Here is a 25,920-nt window from a genome sequence, read left to right on the forward strand (position 1 = left end):
ATAGAAAAATTAGCTGGGTGTGATGATGCCTGCTTGTAGTTCCAGCTACTCAGGAAGTAAGGCAAGAGAATTGTTTGAGCCCAGGAATTTGAGGGCACAGGGAGGTGTGATGATGCCAGTGTTCTCTGGCTGGGCAACAGAAAGAGACCTTATCTCCAAAAAATAAAAATAAAAAAAGGAAAAAAAAAAAAAGAAAGTGAGTGAAGGAGAGGGGAAAGAAAAAAAGAGAAAACTCTTCTTTACAGAAAAATGCCAGCTAAAAAAATGAAAAAATTATGATTGAATTAGAAAATTATAATTTCGGGCGGCGCCTGTGGCTCAGTCGGTAAGGCGCCGGCCCCATATACCGAGGGTGGTGGGTTCAAACCCGGCCCCGGCTGAACTGCAACCAAAAAATAGCCGGGCGTTGTGGCGGGCACCTGTAGTCCCAGCTACTCGGGAGGCTGAGGCAAGAGAATCGCTTAAGCCCAGGAGGTGGAGGTTGCTGTGAGCTGTGTGAGGCCACGGCACTCTACCGAGGGCCATAAAGTGAGACTCTGTCTCTACAAAAAAAAAAAAAAAAAAGAAAATTATAATTTCATGACCTCCAATGTAAAATTAAATCAGGCAAGGATTAACAGTGGATGCAAAGGTGGTTACACTATTAGATTCCTTATTAATTATAAATTATAGGGCGGCGCCTGTGGCTCAGTCGGTAGGGCGCCGGCCCCATATACCGAGGGTGGCGGGTTCAAACCCGGCCCCGGCCAAACTGCAACGAAAAAATAGCCGGGCGTTAGCCGGGTGCTGTGGCGGGCACCTGTAGTCCCAGCTACTCGGGAGGCTGAGGCAAGAGAATCGCTTAAGCCCAGGAGTTGGAGGTTGCTGTGAGCTGTGTGAGACCACGGCACTCTACCGAGGACCATAAAGTGAGACTCTGTCTCTACAAAAAAAAAATAAATAAATAAATTATAAATTATAAAAGGAGAAGTGTACCTCTACAGTGGAGTGTTCTGCTCTGTCGCCTTTTCGGATCATCACATTTAGCATCACTGTCTGACAGTGTGACAGTATGAGCCTCCTCTTAAGATTGCCATAAGTACCCACAGCACCTATGAAATATTTTTGTCAAAAATGATTAATATGAAGGGATGTCCAAACAAATCCAAAATATTACACATTTTACAAGACGACTGGCATGGGTTAAAAAATAAACGAAAATTGTGGTCTTTATTATTAGGTAAAAATAGGTATGACAATTAAATGGCATATATGAACCTTGGGTGGATTGTGGTTTTAAAATAAAAGTATAAACGTAGTGGTCTCAAGATAGCCACATAAAGAGCTCCATCGAGACGGGCCGTTTATTTTCCCTTCTCTTGAATCTGAGCAGGCCCTGTGGCAACCTAATGAATAGAATGCTGCAGAAGGATGGCTGTGACCAGTTCCAGGCTTAACCTTTTTAAGGGGACTGCCAGCTTCAACTTCCTTTCTTAGAGCACTGGCTTTTGAAATGTTCCCTCTCAGAGCTGAACAACTCTGCTGTGAGAAACCCAAGCCACATGGAGAGGCCACATGTATAATATTATTCAGCAGTTTTAGTTGAGCTCCTAAGTGACAGCCACCAAGCTATGCGAGTGGCTCCTCGTAGATATTCCCGCCGGGTATACTATAGTCCCAGGCAACATGTATGGAATCCAAGAACTGTACAGCTGAGCCCAGTCAATCCCCAGAATCGTGTAAGATAATAAAGTGGTTGTTTTAAGCCACCATGTTTTGGGGTTGTTTCTTACGTTTCAAAAAATAACTGAAACAAACAGTTTTGGGGACAGTTGTTTGAATGCACTGAGATTCTTTATTTAGATGATCTGGAATTATTGTTCTTAGGTATGAAGAAGCTATGGTAATTATGTAAGAGAAAGCCATTTCTTAGATAAGCATGTTGAAATAGTTAAGGGTAAAGTATGATGGCCTGCAGATCATTTTGAAATGATTTAGCAAAAGAGGCTCGGTGCCTGTAGCTCAGCGGCTAGGGTGCTGGCCACATACACCCAGGCTGGCCTGTTAGAACCAGGCTGGGGCCTGCCAAACAACAATGACAATTGCAACAAAAAAATAGCAGGGCATTGTGGAGGGTACCTATATGTAGTCCCAGCTACTTGAGGGGGCTGAGGCAAGAGAATCATTTAAGTGCAAGAGTTTGAGGTTGCTGTGAGCTGTGATGCCACAGCACTCTACCGAGGGTGACATAATGATATTCTGTCATCAAAAACAAAAAAAAAATGGGTGTGCATATAAATAAAGCAAATATCATTAAATATTAGTTGTTAAAAGACATATGAATTTTCATTATACTATTTTTCAATTATTTTATAGATTTTAAACTTTTTAGAATAAGACAGTAGGACAAAAAGAATCACATTAAAAATACACACAGTTGGGTGGCGCCTGTGGCTCAAGGAGTAGAGCACCGGTCCCATATGCCGGAGGTGGCGAGTTCAAACCCAGCCCCAGCCAAAAAAAAAAAAAAAAAATACACACAGTTTGGGGGGTCATCAACACTCACCAATAAGTTCATTGATTTGCTGGAAGGATTCATAGGACTTGGCATAGGCTCGTATTCACGACTAAAGTTTTTTACAGCTACAAAATGCAGGATGGGGTGGCTTCTGTGGCTTAGTGAGTAGGGTGCTGGCCCATATACCGAGGGTGGTGGGTTTGAACTGGCCCCAGCCAAACTGCAACAAAAAAAATAGCCGGCTGTTGTGGTGGGTACCTGTAGTCCCAGCTACTCAGGAGGCTGAGGCAAGAGAATCGCCTAAGTGAAGAGCTGGAGGTTGCTGTGAGCTGTGTGAGGCCACAGCACTCTACCAAGGGCAACAAAGTGAGACTCTGTCTCTAAAAAAAAAAAAAAGGGTGACACCTGTGGCTCAAAGGAGTAGGGTGCCAGCCTCATATACCTGAGGTGGCAGGTTCAAACCCAGCCCCAGTCAAAAACTGTAAAAAAAAAAAGAATGCAGGATAGCACAAATGAACCACAAGTAGACTTGAGAAATCCATGCACAGGCCATCTTGTCCTCTCTCCCTCTTTTGATGGTGTGTACTTAAGCATGCTCCTTTTGCTAGCAATGAGAAATGCAGTAACTTAGGTATAAAGTTTCTGTCCAGGGAAGCCCATTAGTGATTGAGTACTTGCTTGTGGTTTTTACTGGGGGCTGGTTACTTAGGTAACCTTAGGTAATAGGTAATACCTATCTAGGTATTTTGCCTAGAATGTACCGAAATTCTAGACCGCTGGAAGGGAAGTTGACGTTCACCATACATCTCATTGTTTGTAGGCACAGTCTAGGCACAGTACACCACATTTACTAGTTAAGGAAGGGAGGAAAGCCAGATTTCCAGAAGCCAGCCAAAGGCTGATCTTGGAAGTAGGTCTTTTTAAAGATTGCAGCCTTGGGGCTGCTGTATTAACTCCTCTGTACACACATTAATCACACACATGTGAAGACAAATACTAATGATTTGAATGAGAAAGGAAACCCCTGTCTAAAGTGTTAGGTAGCAGATGGTTCATTGTGAACTCTTTGTAGTCTGCCAAAGAATATGAAAATGGGTGCACTGTTTTAATTTCAGTTCACTAAACAGTTATTGAAGCATTAGATATATAGAGATGAATAAGACACAGTCCCTGCCATCAGGGAGCTCAGGTTTAGAGGCAAAAAACAATCAACAATAATTTTGGAAAAGTGCAATCTATATTATAACAACAGTGAATATAAAGTAGGAAGGAGGCTGCTATTTCTGATGTTACAGGTGAGGAGGAAAGAAGAGGACTTAACGTTTGACCTAGACTTTGAAGGATAGTGTTCAGCGGGTATGGAAACATACAAGGGCACTCTAGTCTGGAAGAAAGGCAACTGAAATGAGTGCTTACCAGCTGCCAGGCTCTTTGTATGCTATTAAACTTTAATTCTCCCAACAATCTTGTGAAGTAAGTGGTTTTATTACTTTTAAAGTGACAGTCGCTGTGGTTTTGAAAGTGAATGTTAGAAGTAAATAAAATATGATGTAACTAGGATATGAACACTGAGGTCTAGCTGACTTCAAAGCCATCTTTTACCCTTTTCAATATTCACTCCTTTTCATAAGCAAAAGGCATAATTCCTTTCCTAGTAAAAGTTAGGCAGATCAACCTTTTGGTGAACACAACCAAAAATGTTAAATAAAAATGTCTTAAAAACATTGAAAAGTCAACAAGGTAGAAATCAAATTGGGAACCCAGAGAGTTAAGTTGAACACTGAAATTGTTTTTCTTTGAGAACGTTTGGTCAATTAAGTGAACCAGAACTTTGGTTTTGACAGCCCCGTAGAGTACAGGGGATAGAAATCAGATCAAAGCCCAGGATCCACCAATGGTAGGACATATAATAGCAAATTCTCTCCATAAACTGTACTTCAGAGAAGACTATACACTTAGGGTTAGAATGAACTTGAAATAAACTCACCCTAATCTCTCTATCCCCAGTTGCCTTAGCACTGAGCAGAGTGGAAAAGAGCCTTGAATAGTTGAAATTGTAAGTTGTCTCTCCAAAGGTTATGCAGCTCAAAGTCACACAACTCAGGAGATCCTCAAACCCTCAAGCCATGAGTTTATCTTGAAGTAGTCTCAGTGGGTGGGACCCCTAGATCTCCGGCAGAAGCAAGTGTGCATCCTCACTAGACTTATAGGCAAAATGTATTTTTAGAGATAAGAAGGTCAGTTCACAGTGCTAAAGGTTTCAGTTTACCAGGGAGATAGAGCAATATTAAAATCATAGGCACCTGGTAACATAGGCTCAATACGTAAATGAACAGAAGTACAAGGAGAAATAGACAAATTTACAGTAATGTGATTTGACTTATATTGATAGTATAAGTCAAAAGTCAGTAAAGATATAAACTATGTGAACAAATAATTAACAGTAAACCTAACGGGCATATGTAGAACACTGTATCCAACAGCTCCAGAATGTACATTCTTTTTAAATTTACTGCTTGAGGTCATATGATGGCTGGAATATCGAGTTCAGGTCTGTCTTACTCTGTTGGCAGGTGCATACTCACAAGTGAGTTCACTACATAGGCCTCGGCACTGGGCTATTTGAGTGTTTCCATGAGCAGTTTAAGAGGTCTGGATGGAAGCTCCAATGCTTTTAATTTATTTATTTACTTTAAATTTATCTATCTATCTATCTATCTATCTCAATATCGCTGAGTTAGCATTTCTAATCTCTGGCTCACAGAAATGTTTGCTGAACTCTGGGCTTGTGCAGTGGCTAGGTACTTAACCCTTGTTTGAACACATCTGTTTGCTCAAGGAGAGTAAACCAGTCAACTCAAACGTCTTGTTTTCCTTCTAAGTGAGTGAATTAGGGTACGGGGAACATAAGAAATGACTTAGGAAATTTAAGACATCATAGAACTCTAACCTCCATGATAATATTTACATCAAAACCCCTGTTTCCCTTGCTGAGGAACCATTTCTGAAAATATAGCCCCCTATGATGAGGTTTTCTAATTCCCTCTTCCTGTAGGAGAAGAATCTAGATTTCTAGCCCCTTCTGAAGTCTATATTCTCACTGGGGAAGTTCTTCACTAAAGCTTGACTCAAATGCTTCCACCTCCCTGAGCCTCCATTCTCCCCCTTTTCCTAACTTTTTTTGCTATGAGCTTAGGCTCCCACTACTCCTTGGTATACCTCCTCTCTAGCCTTCTTTCTGTCTTGTTGATTTCTTTTCTTTCTTTTTTTTTTTTTTTAAATTGAGATAGAGTCTCACTTTGTTGCCCTTAATACAGTGCTATGGCATCATAGCTCACAGCAACTTCAAACTCTTAGGCTCAAGAGATTCTCTTGCCTCAGAATCCCAAGTAGCTGGGACTACAGGCGCCTGCCACAACACCCAGCTCTTTTTTTGTTTTAGCAGGCCCCGGCTGGGTTCAAACCCACCAGCCCTGGCAGCCCTGGTGCGTGTGGCTGGCACCCTACTCACTAAGCTACGGGCACCGCCATGTTGTTGATTTATTTTGATGTGTGATGGAACATGGAGAGCTAAGCCTACTAGCAAAAAAGAAATTAACTTGTGACACTGGGAACACGCTGCACCTTGCTTGTTATACTTGAATTTGGAGGTAGGAGGTGACTTGTTTCTCAACTACTGAGAACAGTGTGGAGTCATTTTACTCTAAATTATGCTGTTAAGTGAACAGTCTGGAGAATTGGAACTCTTCTGGTCTTGGTTTGGTTGGGGGTTAAGAGAGTCTGGAGCTTGAAGCTAAGTTAGAACGCAGGCATAGCATGTTTCATTTTTATTCAACCATCTGTAATCCTATGTGCATCCATCTACCTGTTGGAATTCATTTATTGGACAGGTCTCACCTTTGGTGGACCTTCCCTGAATCATTCTATTCCCTTTGTGCTCCTTCTTCCTTATTCCTATAATATTTATTGCCTTTTACTACTCTTAGGTCTTAAGCATATGTTTCCCGATAACTACTTAATATCTTCTCACAGGAAGTGACTCATCTCTCCCACTGGGTTCCCTGTTTTGCAGTTCAGGACTGAGTCTTGGAGATCTGTGTGTTCCCCATAGTACCTCATATAGCACCTTAAATGAGTTGCCTTTTCAGAATGGACCGATTCAGGACCTGATCGTTCTGTGTGGTTGGAGTAGTTTAGGGTGCTTGTCGGACCCCACCATCTCGGACAGTACATATAGGCATAGAGAAACCCCACATAGAAATATGAATAAATGACTAAATGTATTTTCTGGGGGGATGCACAGATCTCCAAGGGAAGAGATCTGTGGGAAGTTGAGTCCCCGAGGGGGGGAGGATGAAGGGAAGAAGTGCCTGGTTTAATCTAATTCTTCTCCTCATTAAAATGCCTTCTTGCAACTTGGTCTCTTTTCACAGAACCCTGCCATCAGCATCACTGAAAATGTTCTGCATTTCAAAGGTCAGTATCTAGGCAAATGCTCTCAGTTCTATACACAGTGAAGGAGGCGTGGTGGTTGGTTTTCCTTTATTTTTTATTTATGTTCACCTGTCTGATACTCTTGGGATAAACCAGATTGTTTTGAAAGATATGATTAGAAAAGTGGAAGAATTTGTTTAAAACCCTGCTTTCCCCGTGGAGAGGGAGTGGATACAGTGGGGGATGGGAAAAGAATCCTGAGCTCCAGATCAGGAGACCCTTTGTCTAGCTCTAATTCTGCCACTACTGACTTTTCTGGACCTATAAAGTGAAGATATTGGGTTATAGTCTGTTTCTCAAACTCGAGGACTCATGGACATCTGAGCATGTGTACACAGGCCCGTCAAGGGCTCATGGACTCCACATTGAGAAACACTTAAAGAATTAAATATGGTCACTTTAAGTGCTATTTGTCTCCATCACAGCTGTGAACAGAGATGCAGACACAACCACTGACCCGTGTGGCAGGACTTGATTATAAAATGGCCAACTAGATGATTCAGAATGTGCTCCTTTAAAAAAAAAAAGTTGTAATGAAAACAAAAAAATAGAAATTTTCTTGATGAGACTTTAGAGCTTCCTGCTGTTACACTTACAGACCAGTTTGAGAAACACTGCCCCCTAGCTGATGTCCAAGGCCTTTCTCCTGCTTTGACAGTGTGATTCTGTGAATCTGCCTCCATCTCCTGCTCCTCAGTTCATCGGCAGATTTTCTGCTCTGCCTGACAGGGTAGGTCTGTAGCACTGCTGCCCAGTGGAGTGGGATTCTCCCTGTTCTTTCTCTGTGCCAGTTCTTGGGGTTATCAGAGTACGAAGACTTTCTCCTTTACATAAGATTCCATCTACTCTAATACGCTTGCAGGGAAGTCTAGCCGGGCTTTTGTATCTACTTTTCAGGATGACAGTAGTGGTGGTAGCAGCTCAGGTTTGGAGGGAGTTACATATACACTTCAAAAGAAGTTAAAGTGATAAAAGTGGATCTTGCCTCTTAAGAGCATATAGACCATCCTACCTGAAGGAAGGAATTTATGATTTTAGAGAGTAATAGCCAACTGTAGAAAATACTGGGTTTTACCATGTATGGCCAGGTAAGGGAAGAGAGGCCCAGGAAGGAACTAATAGCAAACAAATCACATAGCAGAGGGGAGAGGGTGCCCAGCAGTGGCAGCCGGGCCCAGCAGTCTCTGGCACCCAGGCCTGGTGTCAGCCTGATTAGGGAAAGGAACCATGTCAAGGTACAGGGATGGGGCAATAGCCAACCCAGGATCTTCCTTCCCAGTCCCACCTGTCCTTTATAAAAAGATTGTATTTCTTTTCCCTTGTCCCATTGGGACATGCTGAGGAGAAGTCAGCTTCTCCTTCCGTTTTTTGTCCCTGGTTGAGAGGTTTTAGACGCAGAGCCATCTTCAAGACAGTCCAGCATTTTCATGTTCCCTGTGACTTCCCTTAACCCCAGTCAAGATGACACACCCAGCTGATTGTTTCTCTGCTCTGGATTTAGAGCCGAAGTAAAGGTAAAAGTTAAATTTATATCCACATGGTCCCTTTGGCTTTGCTTTTCATCTTTTTCCTGCCTGTTATTTGTGCTGGGTAGCATCAAGGCCACACTGGAAGATAAAGTAAATGCTGTGGAGCCGATCATCAGAGGATGTGGGAGATGAACTGCTGTCTAGAATTCAGCTTATCTCGCATTGAGTGGCCTCCACACATTTTGACGGGACCCATTAATACTGTATTTGTATACTTATCAAAGAACTACGCCAGGCTGACCTTTGGATGGCCTTGGTCTGCTCAACTTCACAGTAACCCACATTTCTTTCTTTGTAGCTCAGGGACATGGTGCCAAAGGAGACAATGTCTATGAATTTCACCTGGAGTTCTTTGACCTTGTGAAGCCGGAGGTATGTTCTTTCCTTTCCCACTTCTCTTCCCATTTTAGGAAATAAATACTGGTAGTTTAGTGAAGTGGGTAGCAAGGTTTGTGGGAGAGAAGAAGATAAAAACCAAAGATAGATTTCTGTTTTTTGGAACAGAGCCCAGATTTTAGTAACAAAGGAAAGGGAAAGTTGGAGAACCTGAGTTGAATGTGGGCTGTGCCATTTCTTAGTGGTATGATCTTGAACAAGTCTCTTTATTTTTTTGAATTCTAGTTCTCTTGTGTATTAAATGAAGGATTGGACTAAGTGATTTCTAGGGTCTCTTCCAGTTCTGGTGTTTTCTGATTTTAGTAATGGCAGAGGAATTTGGCACCCCCCGAGAGGAGAGTTACATAGGGTAGGTGAAGCCTGCCCCAGGGGTTTACTCTTATATGGCTTTGACATAGGGGCAACAAGAAAAATAGAAATTAGTCCAGGTGTGGTGGCTCATGCCTGTAGTCCTAACACTCTGGGAGGCTGACATGAGTGGATCGCCTAAGCTCAGGAGTTCGAGACCAGTCTGAGCCAGAGCGAGACCTCATCTCTAAAAAATAGCTGGTGTTGTGGCAGGCGTCTGTGGTCCCAGCTACTTGGGAGGCTGAGGCAAAAGTATCGCTTGAGTCCAGGAATTTGAGGTTGCTGTGAGCTATAACACCATAGCACTCAACACCTGGGCACAGAGTGAATCTCTGTCTCAAAAAGAAAAAAAAGGGAAAGAAATCAGAAATGGCTAGAAGCTGGGTGCTGAGATAACACAGCTCTAATTCCAGCTACTATGAAGGCTGAAGTGGGAGGATAGCTTGAGGCCAGGAGTTCCAGACCCTCATGGGTAACATAGCAAGATTCTGCCTGGAAAACAAAAACGGAAAAACAGTAGAAAGAGCTAAGGCAGCTTATGTTTAGAAAGAATGCTGGAAATAAATTGAAGTTTTTCTTCTTTTCAGAGCCTGAAGAAGCTTCACTAAAATGAAGGGAAAGATGAAATATAACATTATTCTAATAAATGATATTTCATTTTCTAGAATTACACTCTTGGCTCCTGGGGCTTGAGCTTATTGATCTCTCTGTGCAGACGCTTGGTTGTTCTGAGAAAGCATTTATAGTAAACAGTGGTTTAAAGAGCAGAGAACAAACCTGTCCTGGGGCTTGCTTTGGAGACAAAGGGAGAGGCCACATAGACAAACAGCTAGCTGAAATGACCTTGAAGAATTTGACTTTAGTTGGGAAGACTCCCCCGGTTGGCCCCTGTGGAAGAGCTGTAATTGATCTAGTACAGTTCTGCCCTTCATGCAGGCTTTTCTAAAAACAAAGGTTTGCTAAGCTAGGGACAGCCATTTTCTTTTTGTTTTTTTTTTTTGAGACAGAGCCTCAAGCTGTTGCTCTGGGTAGAGTGCTGTGGCGTCACAGCTCACAGCAACCAGCAACCTCCAACTCCTGGCCTTAAACGATTCTCTTGCTTTAGCCTCCCAAGTAGCTGGGACTACAGGCTCCCACAACACCTGGCTATTTTTTGGTTGTAATTGTCATTGTTGTTTGGGGGCCTGGGCTGGATTTGAACCTGCCAGCTCTGGTGTATCTGCCTGGCACCTTAGCCACTTGAGCTACAGGTGCCAAGCAAAGGGACAGCCATTTTCATGGGAGGAAAATTTGGAAGCCGAGGGTGTCCTTGGGAGGGTGATTGGACATAGAGCCTTGTGTCATGTGGCTCTTGCAGGAGGTTCATGCTAGTTCCCTCTAGGCTACTCAGGAACTGTCTACCCTCCTTAATCCGATATTCTTGTCATTCCCTGATAAAATTAGAGAAAGACATTGCTGTTCTTACCATTCTTCTGTATGCAAGCTTTTGGTCCTGATGTTCCCTTTGCTTTTTTTTTTTTTGGCCGGGGCTGGGTTTGAACCCATTACCTCCTGTATATGGGGCCGGCGCCCTACTCCTTTGAGCCACAGGCACCACCCTTGATGTTCCCTTTGCGTCAGGACCTGCTGGAGTAAAGCAGGAAGGGCAGCAAGCTCACGGTGCAGCTTCTCTGTAGAGCTGCACCAACCTGGTGCAGTGTTAGGGAATGGAGGAGGGCTCGCTCACATTCTCACTTTGTCTCCTAGCCGGTTTACAGACTGACCCAGAGGCAGGTAAACATCACAGTACAGAAGAAACTGAGTCAGTGGTGGGAGAGACTCACCAAGCAGGAGAAGCGCCCACTCTTCTTGGCACCTGACTTTGATCGTTGGCTGGATGAATCTGATGCTGAAATGGAGCTCAGAGCCAAGGTTAGTAAGGATCCTAGCATTTAGCCATTGAAGACAGAAATCACCAGGAATCCAAGTTAATTGGGCCACTTCAGATACCTCTCAGGGTCTGATAGAGTAGGGACAAAGTTTAAAATTTACTTAAACACACGGCAGCATGATTTTAGGGAAGCACTGACCATGTCTTTTGTAGACTGCCCCTCAATTGGGATTTGTTTGATGAGTTTCTTATGAGTAGACGGAGGTGATGGGTTTGGGGGAGGAAAACCACAGAGGTAAAGTGGCATTCTTATCATACCGAGAGCATATACTGTCAACATGACACATCACTGTTGATAATGACTTTGGATCAGCTCGCTTGAGGTGATGTTTGTTAGGTATCCCCACTGTAGCATTGTGTTCCCTGTGCCCTGCCTTTTCCTTACCATACTCTTTGGAAGGAGGTCACTGCGCACAGTTCACACTTAAGGAGTGGGAAATTATGCTTCCTGTCCTTTAGCTGGACTATCTGTATAATTTACTTCAAATTCTTTTGCACAGGACATTTATCTGTTCTTTCACGTTTATTTATGTCAGTGTGGACTCATGGATGTTTATTTTATTCTTTGAGTTATAATCTAATACTATGTTATTTATTTTGTTGCTCTGATTATTTCAGCTTTGGCCACTGGGCGCTCTTTCTTTCGGCTCTTGTGTCTTTTTGAGAAAGCTCTGTCATTGTGGGATTTTTTTTTTTTTTTGAGCATGCCCTTACTTTCTGGCACTGTAAGCTGCTCCTGGCTTCTATATTCCCTGCTCCAGCCCTAGAATAGCCATTTCTCCAAGGAGCTCTATTCTTTTTTTTTTTTTTTTTGGTAGAGACAGAGTCTCACTGTACCGCCCTCGGGTAGAGTGCCGTGGCGTCATACGGCTCACAGCAACCTCTAACTCTTGAGCTTACACGATTCTCTTGCCTCGGCCTCCCGAGCAGCTGGGACTACAGGCGCCCGCCACAACGCCCGGCTATTTTTTTTTTTTGTTTGCAGTTTGGCCGGGGCTGGGTTTGAACCCGCCACCCTTGGCATATGGGGCCGGCGCCCTACTCACTGAGCCACAGGCGCCGCCCAGGAGCTCTATTCTTTATATTGAAGAATAGTATTAGAAACCAAGATCTGGGTACCAGGTGTGTTTATTAGTGCTGGGGTGTCATTACTCTTAGGTCCTCCCAGCTGGCAGAACAAGGAAATACATGTGGGCATTCTAACCCATGCACAAACTTATAAGTATTTCTTTTCTTTTCTTTTTTTCTTTTTGAGACAGAGTTTTCATTTTGTCGCCCTTGGTAGAGTTCCATGGTGTCAGAGCTCACAGCAACCTCAAACTCTTGGGCTCAAGGGATTCTGTTGCCTCAGCCTCCTGAGTAGCTGGGATTACAGGCGCCCACCACATGTGGCAGTAGAGGCAAGGCCTTTTTTTAGAGACAAAGTCTTGCTCAGGCTGGTCTTAAACCCATGAGCTCAGGCAATGTACCCGCCTCAGCCTCCCAGAGTGCTAGGATTACAGGAGTAAGCCACCGCACCTGGCCTATAAGTATTTCTATATGTATCCATCTGTATTTTAATTATTATTATTATTTTTTGAGACAGAATCTCACTGTGTCACCCTCAGTAGAGTGCTGTGGCATCACAGCTCACAGCAACCTCAAACTCTTGCGCTTAAGTAATTCTCTTGCCTCAGCCTCCCAAGTAGCTGGGACTACAGCACCCGCCACAACGCCCAGCTATTTTTTTGTTATTGTTGTCATTGCTGTTTTAGCAGGCCCTGGCTTGGTTTGAACCCACCAGGCCTGGTGCATGTGGCCGGCACCCTAATCACTGAGCTATGGGTGCCGAGCCAGCCATCTGTATTTTTTAAATTTTTTTTTGAGACCAAGTTTTGCTATGTTGCCCTTGATAGAACTGTTGCTGTGGCGTCACAGTTCACAGCAACCTCAGACTCTTGGGCTCAAGCGATTCTCTTGCCTCAGCCTCTTGAGTAGCTGGGACTATAGGCGCCTGCCACAACGCCTGGCTATTTTTTGGTTGCAGTTGTCATTGTTGTTTAGCAGGCCCAGGCCGGGCTCTTACCCGCCAGCTTTTGGTGTATGTGCCAGTGCCCTACTCACTGAGCTACGGGCGCCAAGCCCAGCCATCTGTATTTTTATTAACCTGAATATGAGTTCATACTGATGTTGGAGACATAATCTTAGCTTCCAGAAAAATCATACAAAAAATTTGCAAGTGTTGAGAAATGAAATAGCAATCAACTTCCTGCCTTAAATTTCTGTTTAGTTTCTGTGACTGTGACAAATGTTCTGGATGTCCTTTCTAGCTCTAAGATTGCAAGATTGCCCTCTTGGCAGTTTGGAAACAGCTGATTGGTTTAATTCTGTGAACACTGGACGGGCACCCTGTGATGCTAATACTGCCCGGTGAGGCGGAGCCAGGCATTTGGAGCCTTGGACTAGGGCCTGTTCCTGATGCACTGAACACAGCTGGAGGGGGTGGCTTTGAGGGAGTCAGATTACTCTTCCAGCATGTGGACTTTTGAAAGCATCTAGGAATTCTTACTTGTGTTCTTGGAAAACTTTTGTCTAAATTCTAGGAAGAAGAACGCCTAAATAAACTCAGACTGGAGAATCAAGGCTCCCCTGAAAGTAAGTTGCCCCTGCCACCACGGTAGTTACCAGTTAACTTGTGCTAGCGGTGGGAGGATTGATGAATGTGGTGTGGTAAGAGCTAATGATTTCATCCCAGTGAAACATATGGGTGAGTTTCTAAGAATCCCTTTTAGATCCATTGCTTAAGGATGTACACCTGTATCAAAAGTCTTACCTTTAATGTTTCCTTTCTGGTTTGGGCATGACATCATCTGAGTACACCAAGGCTCATATAGCAGAACTGAAGAACCTGGACCAGCCTAATGCCTCATGGCAACCAAATCCCACAAAGACATGTGGAAATTACCACCTGGGTCCAAGGCTACACTCCTGCAGCCTGGTGTTTTTCTCCTAACTGTGATCAGGGCTGTGCCATAGTGTGATTGTCGGCCTTAAAGGTGGAGGGTATTCTGTGTAGTCCTGTTACTCATTAACCTTGTAAAGATCCATTTCTGTTCCTGTCTAACCACTTTCAAGCAGGAAGCTCTGAAAGTGTATTATCTTTTCGTGATTCAGTTAGATTAAATTCAGCAGCTGTCCATCATGTTCGTGCTATGTGGAAGGCATTGTACTAGGCCCTTGATGTGGCGACAGATGAGTCCATCGTAGCACCTGTGGGGGGATAATGCAGGTAGATAGAAAATGAACCCTCAAAAGCAGAATGAAATGAGGGCTTCTTTTTTGTCCTAAATCAAACTTTTGAAAGTTCTAGTGGCACTTATTTGGCATGCCATCAGGAAGGAAGGGGAAAGGTTTAGAGCAGTGGGTTTCCAAACTATGTTCCTTGGTACCCCAGGGGTTCCCAGAGATGCTTTAAAAGGGGTAGATCAAGCAAGCAGGTCTACTTCAGTTAGAGCAGCTCTCTTTCATGTTTTATGTGTTGGGCTTTTGAATAAGGTTTCTTTTGAAATGGAGTTTAAAAAAAGATTAGAGGCTGGGCGTGTGGGGCTTATGCCTGTAATCCTAGCTCTCTGAGAGGCCAAGATGGGAGGATCTCTTGAGCTCAAGAGTTCAAGACCAGCCTGAGCAAGAACGAGACCTGGTCTCTATTAAAAATGGAAAAATTAGCCAGGCATTGTGGCAGGCACTTGTAGTCCCAGCTACTTGGGAGGCCAAGGTAAGAGGATTGCTTGAGCCCAGGAATTTTTTTTTTTTTTTTTTTTTTTTTGAGACAGAGTCTCACTTTACTGTCGTCAGTAGAGTGCTGTGGCATCATAGCTCACAGCAACCTTAAACTCTTGGGCTCAAGTGATCCTCTTCCCTTCTGAGAAGCTGGAACTACCGGCACCTGCCACAACCCTGGCTATTTTTTTAGAGACAGGGTCTTGCTCTTGCTCATCCTGGTCTTGAACTCCTGAGCTCAAACATTCTACCCACTTTGGCCTCCGAGAGAGTTTGAGCTCAGGAATTTGAGGTTGCTATGAGCTATGATGCGATGGTACTTAACCAAAGGTGACAGAGAGAGACTCTGTCTCAAAAAATAAAATAGAATAAGATTGGAATAGCCTAAGTTAGAGGAATATTCTTTTAGAAAAGCAGAGGAAGGAAGAGGATTAGTGGTTGCAAAGAATAACAACATAAAAAGGCCACCTTGAGATTTAAATTAACTTGTTGGTGTTTTAAAGGGACAAATTTCAGAAATAGGTATAAATTCTAACATATGGATTTTTAGGGTGCTAGGTAAAGCCTTAACTGTTTTATCTAAGTTTCATACAGTTTCCTGATGAAGAATGTTCTTCATGGTGGAGAAGTGTAATGCATTTTGTGTTTTGAAGAACAAAGTTTTAATTAGTTAAATATTGCTGGAAGTCTGGCATTTTTTGGCTCCTTAGGGTAAGGTTGCTTTTGATCGTCTCTGTACTGTTGCTGTGACTATTTGAGCATCAGCCAAATGTCTGTGCAGCTTCTGTAGCCTGGGAATAGATGCATAGCAGCAGAGTCTGAACACTATTGCTCTTCTCTGGAGCATTGTCCTTTCCTTGCCCCACTCTGACTCAGCCAAGATTCTGTCTTTAACAGTGTAATTGGCTGTGTCGTCATAACCTCAGGATGGAGGCGGAATTAATGCCCCTTATTTCCTGCCTCTCAGTTGTCCTTCTTGGATTATGTTCTCATCTTACCCACCTTTCAAAGCCCAGATCAGATAACCAGTTTATCCATGTAGACTTGTGTGATACCTGCTTCCCCGGCCTGATGTCATTTTCTCCCCCTTGAAATGGTCACGAGATGTTACTTGTCTGTGTGGTACGTGTATTAGAGTTTTCAGAGTGTGAGCTTCGAGAGCAGCACTGGGCTGTCAACCAGTACCCTGGTCTGCACTTCACACTACCTTGCACATTGTAGGCGTTCAGTTCATACTTGGTTGAATGAATATTTGGACAAATATCAGGATTTTTATTTTTTTTTTGAGACAGAACCTCAAGCTGTTGCCCTGGGTAGAGTGCCGTAGCATCACAGCTCACAGCAACCTCCTACTTCTGGGCTCAAGTGATTCTCCTGCCTCTGTCTCCCAAGTAGCTGGGACTACAGGCGCCCGCCACAATGCCTGGCTATTTTTTGGTTGCAGCCGTCATTGTTTGGCGGGCCCGGGCTGGATTTGAACCCGCCAGCTCAGGTGTACGTGGCTGGTGCCTTAGCCGCTTGAGCCACAAGCGCCAAACCTATCAGGATTATTTTTTTCATTTACTGTTTCTACCTCTGTGAGCTAGCTTGACCTCAATGACTGTAAAGAAATCTAGAGAAGAAACTGTAGATTATACTGAAGTGACTAGAGCAGGAGCTGAGGAGATCTATTCTTCCTTTCTGTAATGCCTCCTATAATTGTCATACTTTGTCAGATGTTGTGGAAAAAACATAATACTCAGTATGGTTTTCCTATTCTCCCTTTCAATGACAGTCAACATGGAAGACTTCTGTGACCACATGTGTGGAGGTTTTTCTCCACACGCCAAGCAAACAAGTCAGTTCTGCCGCACACACCAGCTGAACACCCTCCAATTCATTCCTATGCTGTCTACCTGGAGACAGCTTCACCTCCCATAGGTTGAGGGCTCAGTCCACAGATTGCCCCCAGATACCAGCTGCAAGTCCAGGCCTCCAGAACTTCTGACTGACTAGCTATAAATTGAGGTTCCTACAGCCCCCTCCTTGGGTTTAGTTAATTTGCTAGAGCAGCTCACAGGAAAATGCTTACATTTACTGATTTATTATAAAAGATATTTCTTTTTTTTTTTTTTGTAGAGACAGAGTCTTACTTTATGGCCCTCGGTAGAGTGCCATGGCATCACACAGCTCACAGCAACCTCCAACTCCTGGGCTTAAGCGATTCTCTTGCCTCAGCCTCCCAAGTAGCTGGTACTACAGGCGCCCGCCACAACGCCCAGCTATTTTTTGGTTGCAGTTCAGCCGGGGCCGGGTTTGAACCCGCCGCCCTCGGCATATGGGGCCGGCGCCTTACCAACTGAGCCACAGGCGCCACCCTATAAAATATATTTCAAAGGATACAGATGAAGTGATGCATAGGGTGAGGTGTGGAGGAATGGGTGTGGAGCTTCCATGCCCCCCCACCCCGGATGAACTACCCTCCAGGAACCTCCATGTATTCAGCTATCCAGAAGCTTCCTGAACTCTGTGTTCTTGGGCCTTTTATGGAGACTTCACTGGAGAGGCATTGAAGCATGGTCAACCATGTCAAGATGTAATTGGACAAAAAGGGTTGGATCTAGATCAGGCAAGGCCTGTCTGCTTAGATTCTTCCTGGCCTGAGTGTGCAGCGTTCCTTCCTCTGGAGTAGGGGGCAGGACCCTATCTGGAATGAGAGTCTTAGGACTCAAAATCAGATTAGAGTCTTGCCTTGGGCAGGTGAAAGGAAGACGGGGGAAGGTCAGAGAGAGAGAGAGATTCTGTTTCCTGAGGCCTTCTTCTGAGGTCTAAATTGTCCTAACATTGTAATGAAAAACTGTAACAAGGGCTGTGGGAGTAGAGCCAGAAACCATTGGATGAAAACCAATATATGTCTCATGATATCACACTAGATGTAGTATTTTTTCTTGAGTTTGTTATGTGTGTATGCTTATCCCTCAAGGCTGTGAAAAAGACTGTTGAAACACACCTTGGAGAGCCATGTTCCTCATCATTTTTCCCTATGTGTTTTTCTACGTGAGTACAAGCCCAGGCTGGTAAAGATCTGAACCAGACATTTGTGTGGGAGCTTAGGGGCACATAGGAAGGAAAAAGGGGAGAATTCATCCAGACAAGTCCCCCCATACTCCTCTCCTGCTGTGACTGTTGCTTTTAACGGTACTGCTTTGCTTTGCTTTTCAGCTCTTACAAGCTTAAAGAAAGGATACCTGTTTATGTATAATCTTGTGCAATTCTTGGGATTCTCCTGGGTCTTCGTCAACTTGACAGTGCGGTTCTTTATTCTAGGAAAAGGTAAGTAAGAAATTTTGGGACTGATTTTTCCTTTCTCAGTAGTTTGGTCCACTCACTAAGGGTAATATTCTCAGCCTCTCCAGTAGCTGGGACGAGAGACTCAAACCACCCACTGTGTTGGGCTAAAGTTTTTTGTTTTTTTTGAGACAGAGTCTCCCTCTGCCACCCAGGCTAGAGTGCCATGGCATCAGCCTAGCCCACAGAACCACTGTGAGTTCAAACTCCTGGGCTCAAGTGATCGATCCTCCTGCCTCAACCTCCTGCGCAGCTGGGACTATAGGCACCTGCCACAATGCCCGGCTCATTTTTTCGTTGCAGTTTGGCCGGGGCTGGGTTTGAACCCGCCACCCTTGGCATATGGGGCCGGTGTCCTACTCACTGAGCCACAGGTACCGCCCCCAGCTGAACTTCTTAAGCTAAGTGGGAAAAGCAGCAAATTCTTAGGCTTGTCTAGAAACCACTGGGCTTGTCAAGCTCCCTATTGTGAAGCAGTTTTTATTAAATTAATTTTTTCCTAATTATAAAAATGTTAGTTACTCCAAAATCCAAAAATAAGACATCACACACACACACTACCATGATCTCATGAGAGCAGCAGGTTCCTGGCTCATGGCTTTTATAGCTAAGTATTTTTTAAAATACTTAGGACTGTAATATAACACTCATATGTGGCATTTGTTTTTTATCACATTGAATATCAGAAATTGCTTTCCATGTCAGTGAGGATACTTTTGCAGTGTTACTTTAAATGGCTGTATTTTGTGGGTTGCCAGACAGTTATTTATGCAGTTGTAAGGCATTTAATTGGTTTTAAGTTTTTATTATTATGAACAGTATTCTAGTAAACATTCTTAGAGCTAAATTGTATGTATCCTTAAAACTTCTTTTTTTTTTTTTTTTTTGAGACAGAGCCTCAAGCTGTCTGGGTAGAGTGCTGTAGCATCACAGCTCACAGCAACCTCCAACTCTTGGGCACAAGTGATTCTCCTGCCTCTGCATCCCAAGTAGCTGGGACTACAGGCACCCGCCACGATGCCTGGCTATTTCTTGGTTGCAGCCGTCATTGTTTGGTAGGCCCGGGCTGGATTCAAACCTGCCAGCTCAGGTGTATGTGGCTGACGCCTTAGCTGCTTGAGCCACAGACACCGAACCCCTTAATAACTTCTTTAGGAGAAATTTCTGAAATGGAATTACAAGATTGAAGGGCACATTATTGTTAAGGATTTTGATATATACTGCCAAATTTCTTTCTAGAAAGAGTGTGTTATTTTCCGCTATCACTATATAAGTTCTTGTTTTATTAGCATATAAATATCAGTACTTTAAAAAACCTATTTTCTAGTTATAAAAGTAATGTGCTGATTTAAGAAAGTTTGGAGCCATGAAGGCTACGTTGAACAGTTTGATGAGAATATTTCAGATTATATATGAAACCAGCACATTGTACCCCTTGATTGCACTAATGTACACAGCTATGATTTAATAAAAAAAAAAAAAAAAGAAGAAAAAGAAAGTTTGGAAAGGCCAGGCATAGGGGCTCTCTCCTGTAATCCTAGCACTCTGGAAGGCTGAGGCAAGTGGATTGCTCGAGCTCAGGAGTTTGAGAACAGCCTGAGCAAGACACTAGTGTGAGCTAGAGCAAGATGCTGTCTCTACTAAAATAGAAAAGACTAGCTGGGCGTGGTGGTGGGTGGTGGTAGACCCAAGTACTCAGGAGGCAAAGGCAGGAGAATCACTTGAACCCAGGAGTTTGAGGTTGTTGTGCACTAGGCTGATGCCATGGCACTCTACAATACACAGGGCAAAAGAGTGAGACTCCATCTCAATAAATAAATAAATAAAGTTTGGAAAATGGGGGAAATTGGGGATGGTGGTGTGGGGAGGGGGAAGTTAACAAGCCTGTGTATGTCCCATTACTATTTATATTTACATATACAGTAGAACCTCCATAGTTGACCACCTCCCTACATTGACCACCTTCTTAAGTTGACCTAATTTTCATAGATAGGACATGCACCACATGCACTCAATGGAAGTTCCTTTTGTTGACCACCTCTGGATGTTAACCAGCTTGTTAGAGTCCCTTGAGTAGTCAACTTACAGAGGTTCTACTTATTTCCTTCTAGGCCTTTTTTCCCCTGCAGTTAAAACATTATAATCAGACCAGGTTTGGCGGCTCATGCCTATAATCCTAGCACTTTGGGAGTTCAAGAAATTAATACGCTATCTCTACAAAAAAAACAGAAAAATTAGCTGGGTGTGGTGGACTTAGGAGGCTGAGGCAGGAGGATCACTTGAACCCAGGAGTTTGGGGTTGCTGTGAGCTATGATGATGCCACTACACTCTAGCCTGGGTGTAAGGGCAAGAACCTATCTCAAAAGAAAAAAATTATAATTGTACCATATATACAATTTTATATCCTGTTTTTTTTTAACTTATAAGCATTTTAATGTTAATATTTTTTCTAATATTGTGTTAAAAACCAGATTTATATTTCTGAATTGAAACAAGCCAGCATAAATGTCCCATAAAATCAGAGGTAGAACAAGAACATCTAATTTTTATTTAACATATACCAAACCTTTTTTCTCTAAGAGATGTGGTCTTGTTATATTGCCCAGGCTGGTCTTGAACTCTTAGGTTTAAGTAGTCCTCCTGCCTCAGCTTCCTAAGTAGCTGAGATTACAGGCGCACACCACCATGTCCAGCTCATAGGACAAATCATACCTCATAAGTTTTTATTTCAAAATGAGGGTGTCCTCCTTTTTCTAAGATAAATACAGTTGGTTCAGGAAAAATACCACTTAAAATAAAACCCTTAAAAAGGATATCAGAATTTCATTTTAAATGGTAACAAAAAGATTTGATTGGGACTTTTATTTTTTGTCATGAAAAGTGATATTTTAAATTATGAAAATAATTCTTTTTATCTTAAATATAACAAAACTGAAATAATTTGGCATTCATTCCTTCAAGAAAAGAATTAGTTGAATTTTGAGCTTATTTATTGGTGGAATTTTTCTGACAAAATTATACAATAATGTACACCATTTTTCATTTCACAGTTGACTGCAGTAGGATCATAAATTGGATAATTTTTGCAAAAATATTGGAGAGGCTCTTGGTGTTTTTGGAAAGACCTCTTTTATTCTTCTGATTTTTTTTTTTGAGACAGAGTCTCACTTTGTCACCCTTGGTAGAGTACCATGACATCACAGCTCATAGCAACCTCAATCTCCTGTGCTTAAGCGATTTTCTTATCTCAGCCTCCCATGTAGCTGGGACTACAGGTGCCCACCCAATGCCCAGCTATTTTTAGAGACATATCTCGCTCTGACTCAGGCTGGTCTTGAACCTGTGAGCTCAGGCAGTCCACCCACCTCGGCCTCCCAAGTGCTGGGATTTCAGGCGTGAACTGCGCCTGACCTTTATTCATGTGATGTTTAAACTCTTCTCTTTTGAGGCTCCTGCAGTGTTATCTTTCTTGTAACTGGCCTAACTCCACCACAATCTCGTTCATCTGTATCTTTATGTACCTATCATTAGAACAGCTGTCTGTAATTAATGTAAGTGACTTTAGGAGTATGATTTGTAATTTCATTTTGCAATCTTTGTTCTTGTTGTTGAATGTTGCTGACAGTGGAGAATAATGATGGACCAAGAGCTCGATGCAATGAATAGGCCTGTTCTTAAGTGGGAATGGATATTTTAATAGAGGCTGATTTTATACATTGTTGGCTCATTAGAGATGATTTATCACCTATAATTTTTGCTTTTCTATGCAGCCTCTTAACTCTAAATCTAAATTAATTTACATTAGAAATATGTGGAATTTGATTCCCTTTATCAGTGATTTCATTTGGTGCCCTTTCGCCTTCCTCGTAGGCATTTGGAAACTCCAAATTTGGGGATGTTGGTTGGTTGTCACATGACTTAGAGGCTACTTGTATTCAGCAGGCAGGGAGTCAGGAATCCTGAGATCTCTGCAATGTGCAGGACAAAAATTATTGTCCAAAATGTCGGTGGTGCCCTGGTTGAGAGAGACTGCAAAGAAGAATGTAGGAATGGAGGATGTTAAGATAGGGTCAGTATGAAAAATAAAGGATTTTATTTTACAGACCATTCAGATTTAATACATTCGCTAACCTCATAGAAGCAACAACTATCATTTTAAAATATTATAATCTATCAACTGTCCATTATAGTTTCATCAAAATGTCCATATTCTTGGATATGTACACTGATTCTGTTGTAATGAATGCACTTAGAAATAGTGTTTCAGAGAACACTGTTGTTCATAAAGCTTTTTTTAAAAGTCATTTTAGATTTTTTTTTTTTTTTTTTGTAGAGACAGAGTCTCACTTTATGGCCCTTGGTAGAGTGCCGTGGCCTCATACAGCTCACAGCAACCTCCAACTCCTGGGCTTAAACGATTCTCTTGCCTCAGCCTCCCGAGTAGCTGGGACTACAGGCGCCCGCCACAACACCCGGCTATTTTTTTTTTGGTTGCAGTTCAGCCGGGGCCGAGTTTGAACCCGCCACCCTCGGTATATGGGGCTGGCGCCTTACTGACTGAGCCACAGGTGCTGCCCGTCATTTTAGATTTTTAAAATTAGGATAGATTTTCAGAAGTCTGAAGCTACAAATACAATTAAGGTTTTTGAAATCTAAATTTATTCAATACTTTCACCTCTGCATTTATTTATAATTACACAGTTTTAGAGTTTTGAAAAGGCTACATTGCATTCCATATATGTCATAATAGTTTTAGCTTTAAATTGGATGAAATCACGAATCTAAAAAGGGTTATGTCTGTGTTTGGTACATAGATTTTTCAGAATATACTAACTGAATGAAGTCTAGATGTGCCTTTTTCTTGCCTTTCAAAAATTAGAAAAGGGCCAGGTGTGGTGTCTTAGGCTTGTAATCCTAGCATGGTGGGAAGCTGAGGCAGGTGGATCGCCTGAGGTCAGGAGTTTGAGACCAGCCTGAGCAAGAACAAGACCCATCTCTCTAAAAAAAAAAAAAAAATAGCTGGGCATTGTGGCAGGCACCTACAGTCCCAGCTACCAGGGAGGTTGAAGCAAGAGAATTGCTTTGAGCCCAAGAGTTTGAGGTTGCTGTGAGCTGTGATGTCACAGCACTCTACTGAGGGTGACAAAGTGAAACTCTTTCTCACAAAAACAAAAAAAAAATTAGAAAGGGAACACTGCTCCTGTAATCCCAACTACTAGGCAGGCTGAGGCTGAAGGATTGCTTGGGCCCAGTCTGGGCAACATCTAGTTTGAAACTTGAATCTAACTGGATGTTTGTTCTTCCTTTCCTACAGTTCCTTTCATGTGAGATGTAATTTGAGAAGTAATCTGTTGGAATTGCAACTTGATTTACCCTTAATCTGTATTTGTGCCCATAGAGTCCTTTTATGACACATTCCACAGCGTGGCCGACATGATGTATTTCTGCCAGATGCTGGCACTTGTGGAAACTATCAATGCAGCAATTGGAGTCACTACGTCACCAGTGATACCTTGTCTTATTCAGGTATTAAATATCTGAGCTCAAGGGTGGGGGACAAAAGAGTTCATTATTTATCTAGTAGGTATGTCGCACTTGGCCAAGAAGTCCCAATTAGCAAAAACACCTAGTTCCTGTGTATTCGTTGTTTTATCTGAACAAAAGGAAAAATTTTAAACTTCAAGGATATTTTCCAAAAGTAGACTTTTAACATTTCAGATCTATTTCCTTTTTTTTATGACATCCTCATGAAATCACAAAGTTATAGAAAGAGCTTTAAATCTCAGGGAATTCGATTCTCAGGCAGGAGTAGAAGAAGCTACCTTCAGTTTCCTTAGAAATGTGTTGGTTTCCTCCTGCGTGGGTAGATGATGGCAGACAAATACCTAGGAACTCTTTTCACTTTGGAAATGAGCAGCTTCCAGTCAAAGATTGTAAAACCAAAGAAATGAGGGATTATAAGCAAGACACAGAAACAGAAGAGCCTTGCCTAGGTACAGTGGGATGTACCTGTAGTTCCAGCTACGTGGGAGGCGGAGGCAGGATGATTCAGATATTAGTATTATCAGATTCAAAGAGAAGATAATCATGTTTAGAGAGAGCGTGACTATTTGAGGAGGAAACAAGAACCTACACAGTAAGTCAGCAGGTCCAACATGATGGCTTACGCTTGTAATCCTAGCATTCTGGGAGACTGAGGCAAGAGGATCCCTTGAGCTCATGAGTTTGAGACCCGCCTGAGAAAGAGTGGTGAGGTGCCCCCAACCCCGTTTCTACTAAAAGTAGAAAAATTAGTCAGGCATTGTGGTGGATGCCTATAGTCCCAGCTACTTGGGAAGCTGAGACAGGAGGATTGTTTGAACCTAGGAGTTTTTGGTTGCTGTGAGGTAGGCTGATGCCACAGCACTCTAGCCTGGGCAACAGAGTGAGACTTTGTCTCAGACAAAACAAAACAAATAAAAGAATAAGCAAGCAGATGTGATAAGGAGGCAAATAGGCCTATTAATGGCAAATATAGTAATCAAAAAAAATTTTTTTAGAGTAATCAAATTTTTATTTATTTATTTATTTTTGAGACAGAGTCCTACTCCATCCCCCTGGGTAGAGTTCTGTGGCATCATAGTTCACAGCAACCTGAAGCTCCTGGGCTCAAGAGGTCCTGTGCTTCCGCCTCCTGAGTAGCTGGGACTACAGGCACTTGCCACAATACCTGACTAGTTCTATTTTTAGTAGAGATAGAGTCTGGCTCTGGCTCAGGCTGGTCTCAAACTGCTGAGCTCAGGCAGTCCACCCGTCTTAGCCTCCCAGAGTGCTAGGATTACAGACAGGTGTGAGCCACCATGCCCAGCTAGTAATCGCATTTTTAAATTTAATGGATAGTTTTTTGCTTTTTTTTTTTGAGACAGACTGTCACTATGTTGCCCTCGGTAGAGCACCATAGAATCACATCTCACAGCAACTTCAAACTCTTGGGCTTAAGCGATTCTTTTGCCTCGGCCTCCCAAGCAGCTGGGACTACAGGCGCCCACCACAATGCCCGGCTATTTTTTTGTTATAGTTGTCATTGTTTGGCAGGACTGGGCTGGATTCGAACCCGCCAGCCCCAGTGTATGTGAGCTACAGGCGCCGAGCATAATGGATAGTTTTTGTAGTTAATTAGACACAGCTGTAGAGAAAGTCAACTATTTGAGATTCCGAATAGAGAGCACAAAAGCACAAAATATAAAGACATAATTTTCTTGATGTAAGACTTAATATTATAACAATGTTAGTTCTCATATTTACTTGTAGATAAATACAGTTCCAGATGTAGTCTAAAAAATCTTGGACTATGACAAGAGAATTCTAAAGTTTTATGAATAAGCAGAAGTTTACCCAGGATAGTAGTACTATTTTCAATAGCTAAAATGTGCAAGCAACTTAAGTGTCCATGATAGACGAATAGATTTTAAAAATGTGTTATATGTATACAATGGAATATACAGCCTTAAAAATGAAGGAAATTCTGACACACCTTCCAACATGAGCGAACCTTGAGGACATTATGCTAAGTAAAATAAGCCAGTCACGGAACATCAAGTGCTTCATGGTTCTACTTATGTGGGGTACTTAGAATAGTCAAAGTCACAGAGGAAGAAAG

General features: G+C 42.7%; 1 protein-coding gene across 1 annotated transcript in view; it reads left to right on the forward strand.

Annotated features, from left to right (window-relative positions):
• HACD3 (3-hydroxyacyl-CoA dehydratase 3) overlaps positions 1–25,920 on the forward strand; it is a 46,592-nt gene that overhangs the window by 13,175 nt on the left and 7,497 nt on the right. The window contains exons 2-7 of the mRNA XM_053595419.1: positions 6,931–6,973; positions 8,819–8,892; positions 11,011–11,175; positions 13,777–13,828; positions 18,155–18,265; positions 23,680–23,807. Coding sequence (XP_053451394.1) covers positions 6,931–6,973; positions 8,819–8,892; positions 11,011–11,175; positions 13,777–13,828; positions 18,155–18,265; positions 23,680–23,807 — 573 coding nt within the window. The remainder of the gene's footprint in view (positions 1–6,930; positions 6,974–8,818; positions 8,893–11,010; positions 11,176–13,776; positions 13,829–18,154; positions 18,266–23,679; positions 23,808–25,920) is intronic.

The sequence above is a fragment of the Nycticebus coucang genome, chromosome 6 (genome assembly GCF_027406575.1).
Source record: "Nycticebus coucang isolate mNycCou1 chromosome 6, mNycCou1.pri, whole genome shotgun sequence".
Classification (NCBI taxonomy): Eukaryota; Metazoa; Chordata; class Mammalia; order Primates; family Lorisidae; genus Nycticebus; species Nycticebus coucang.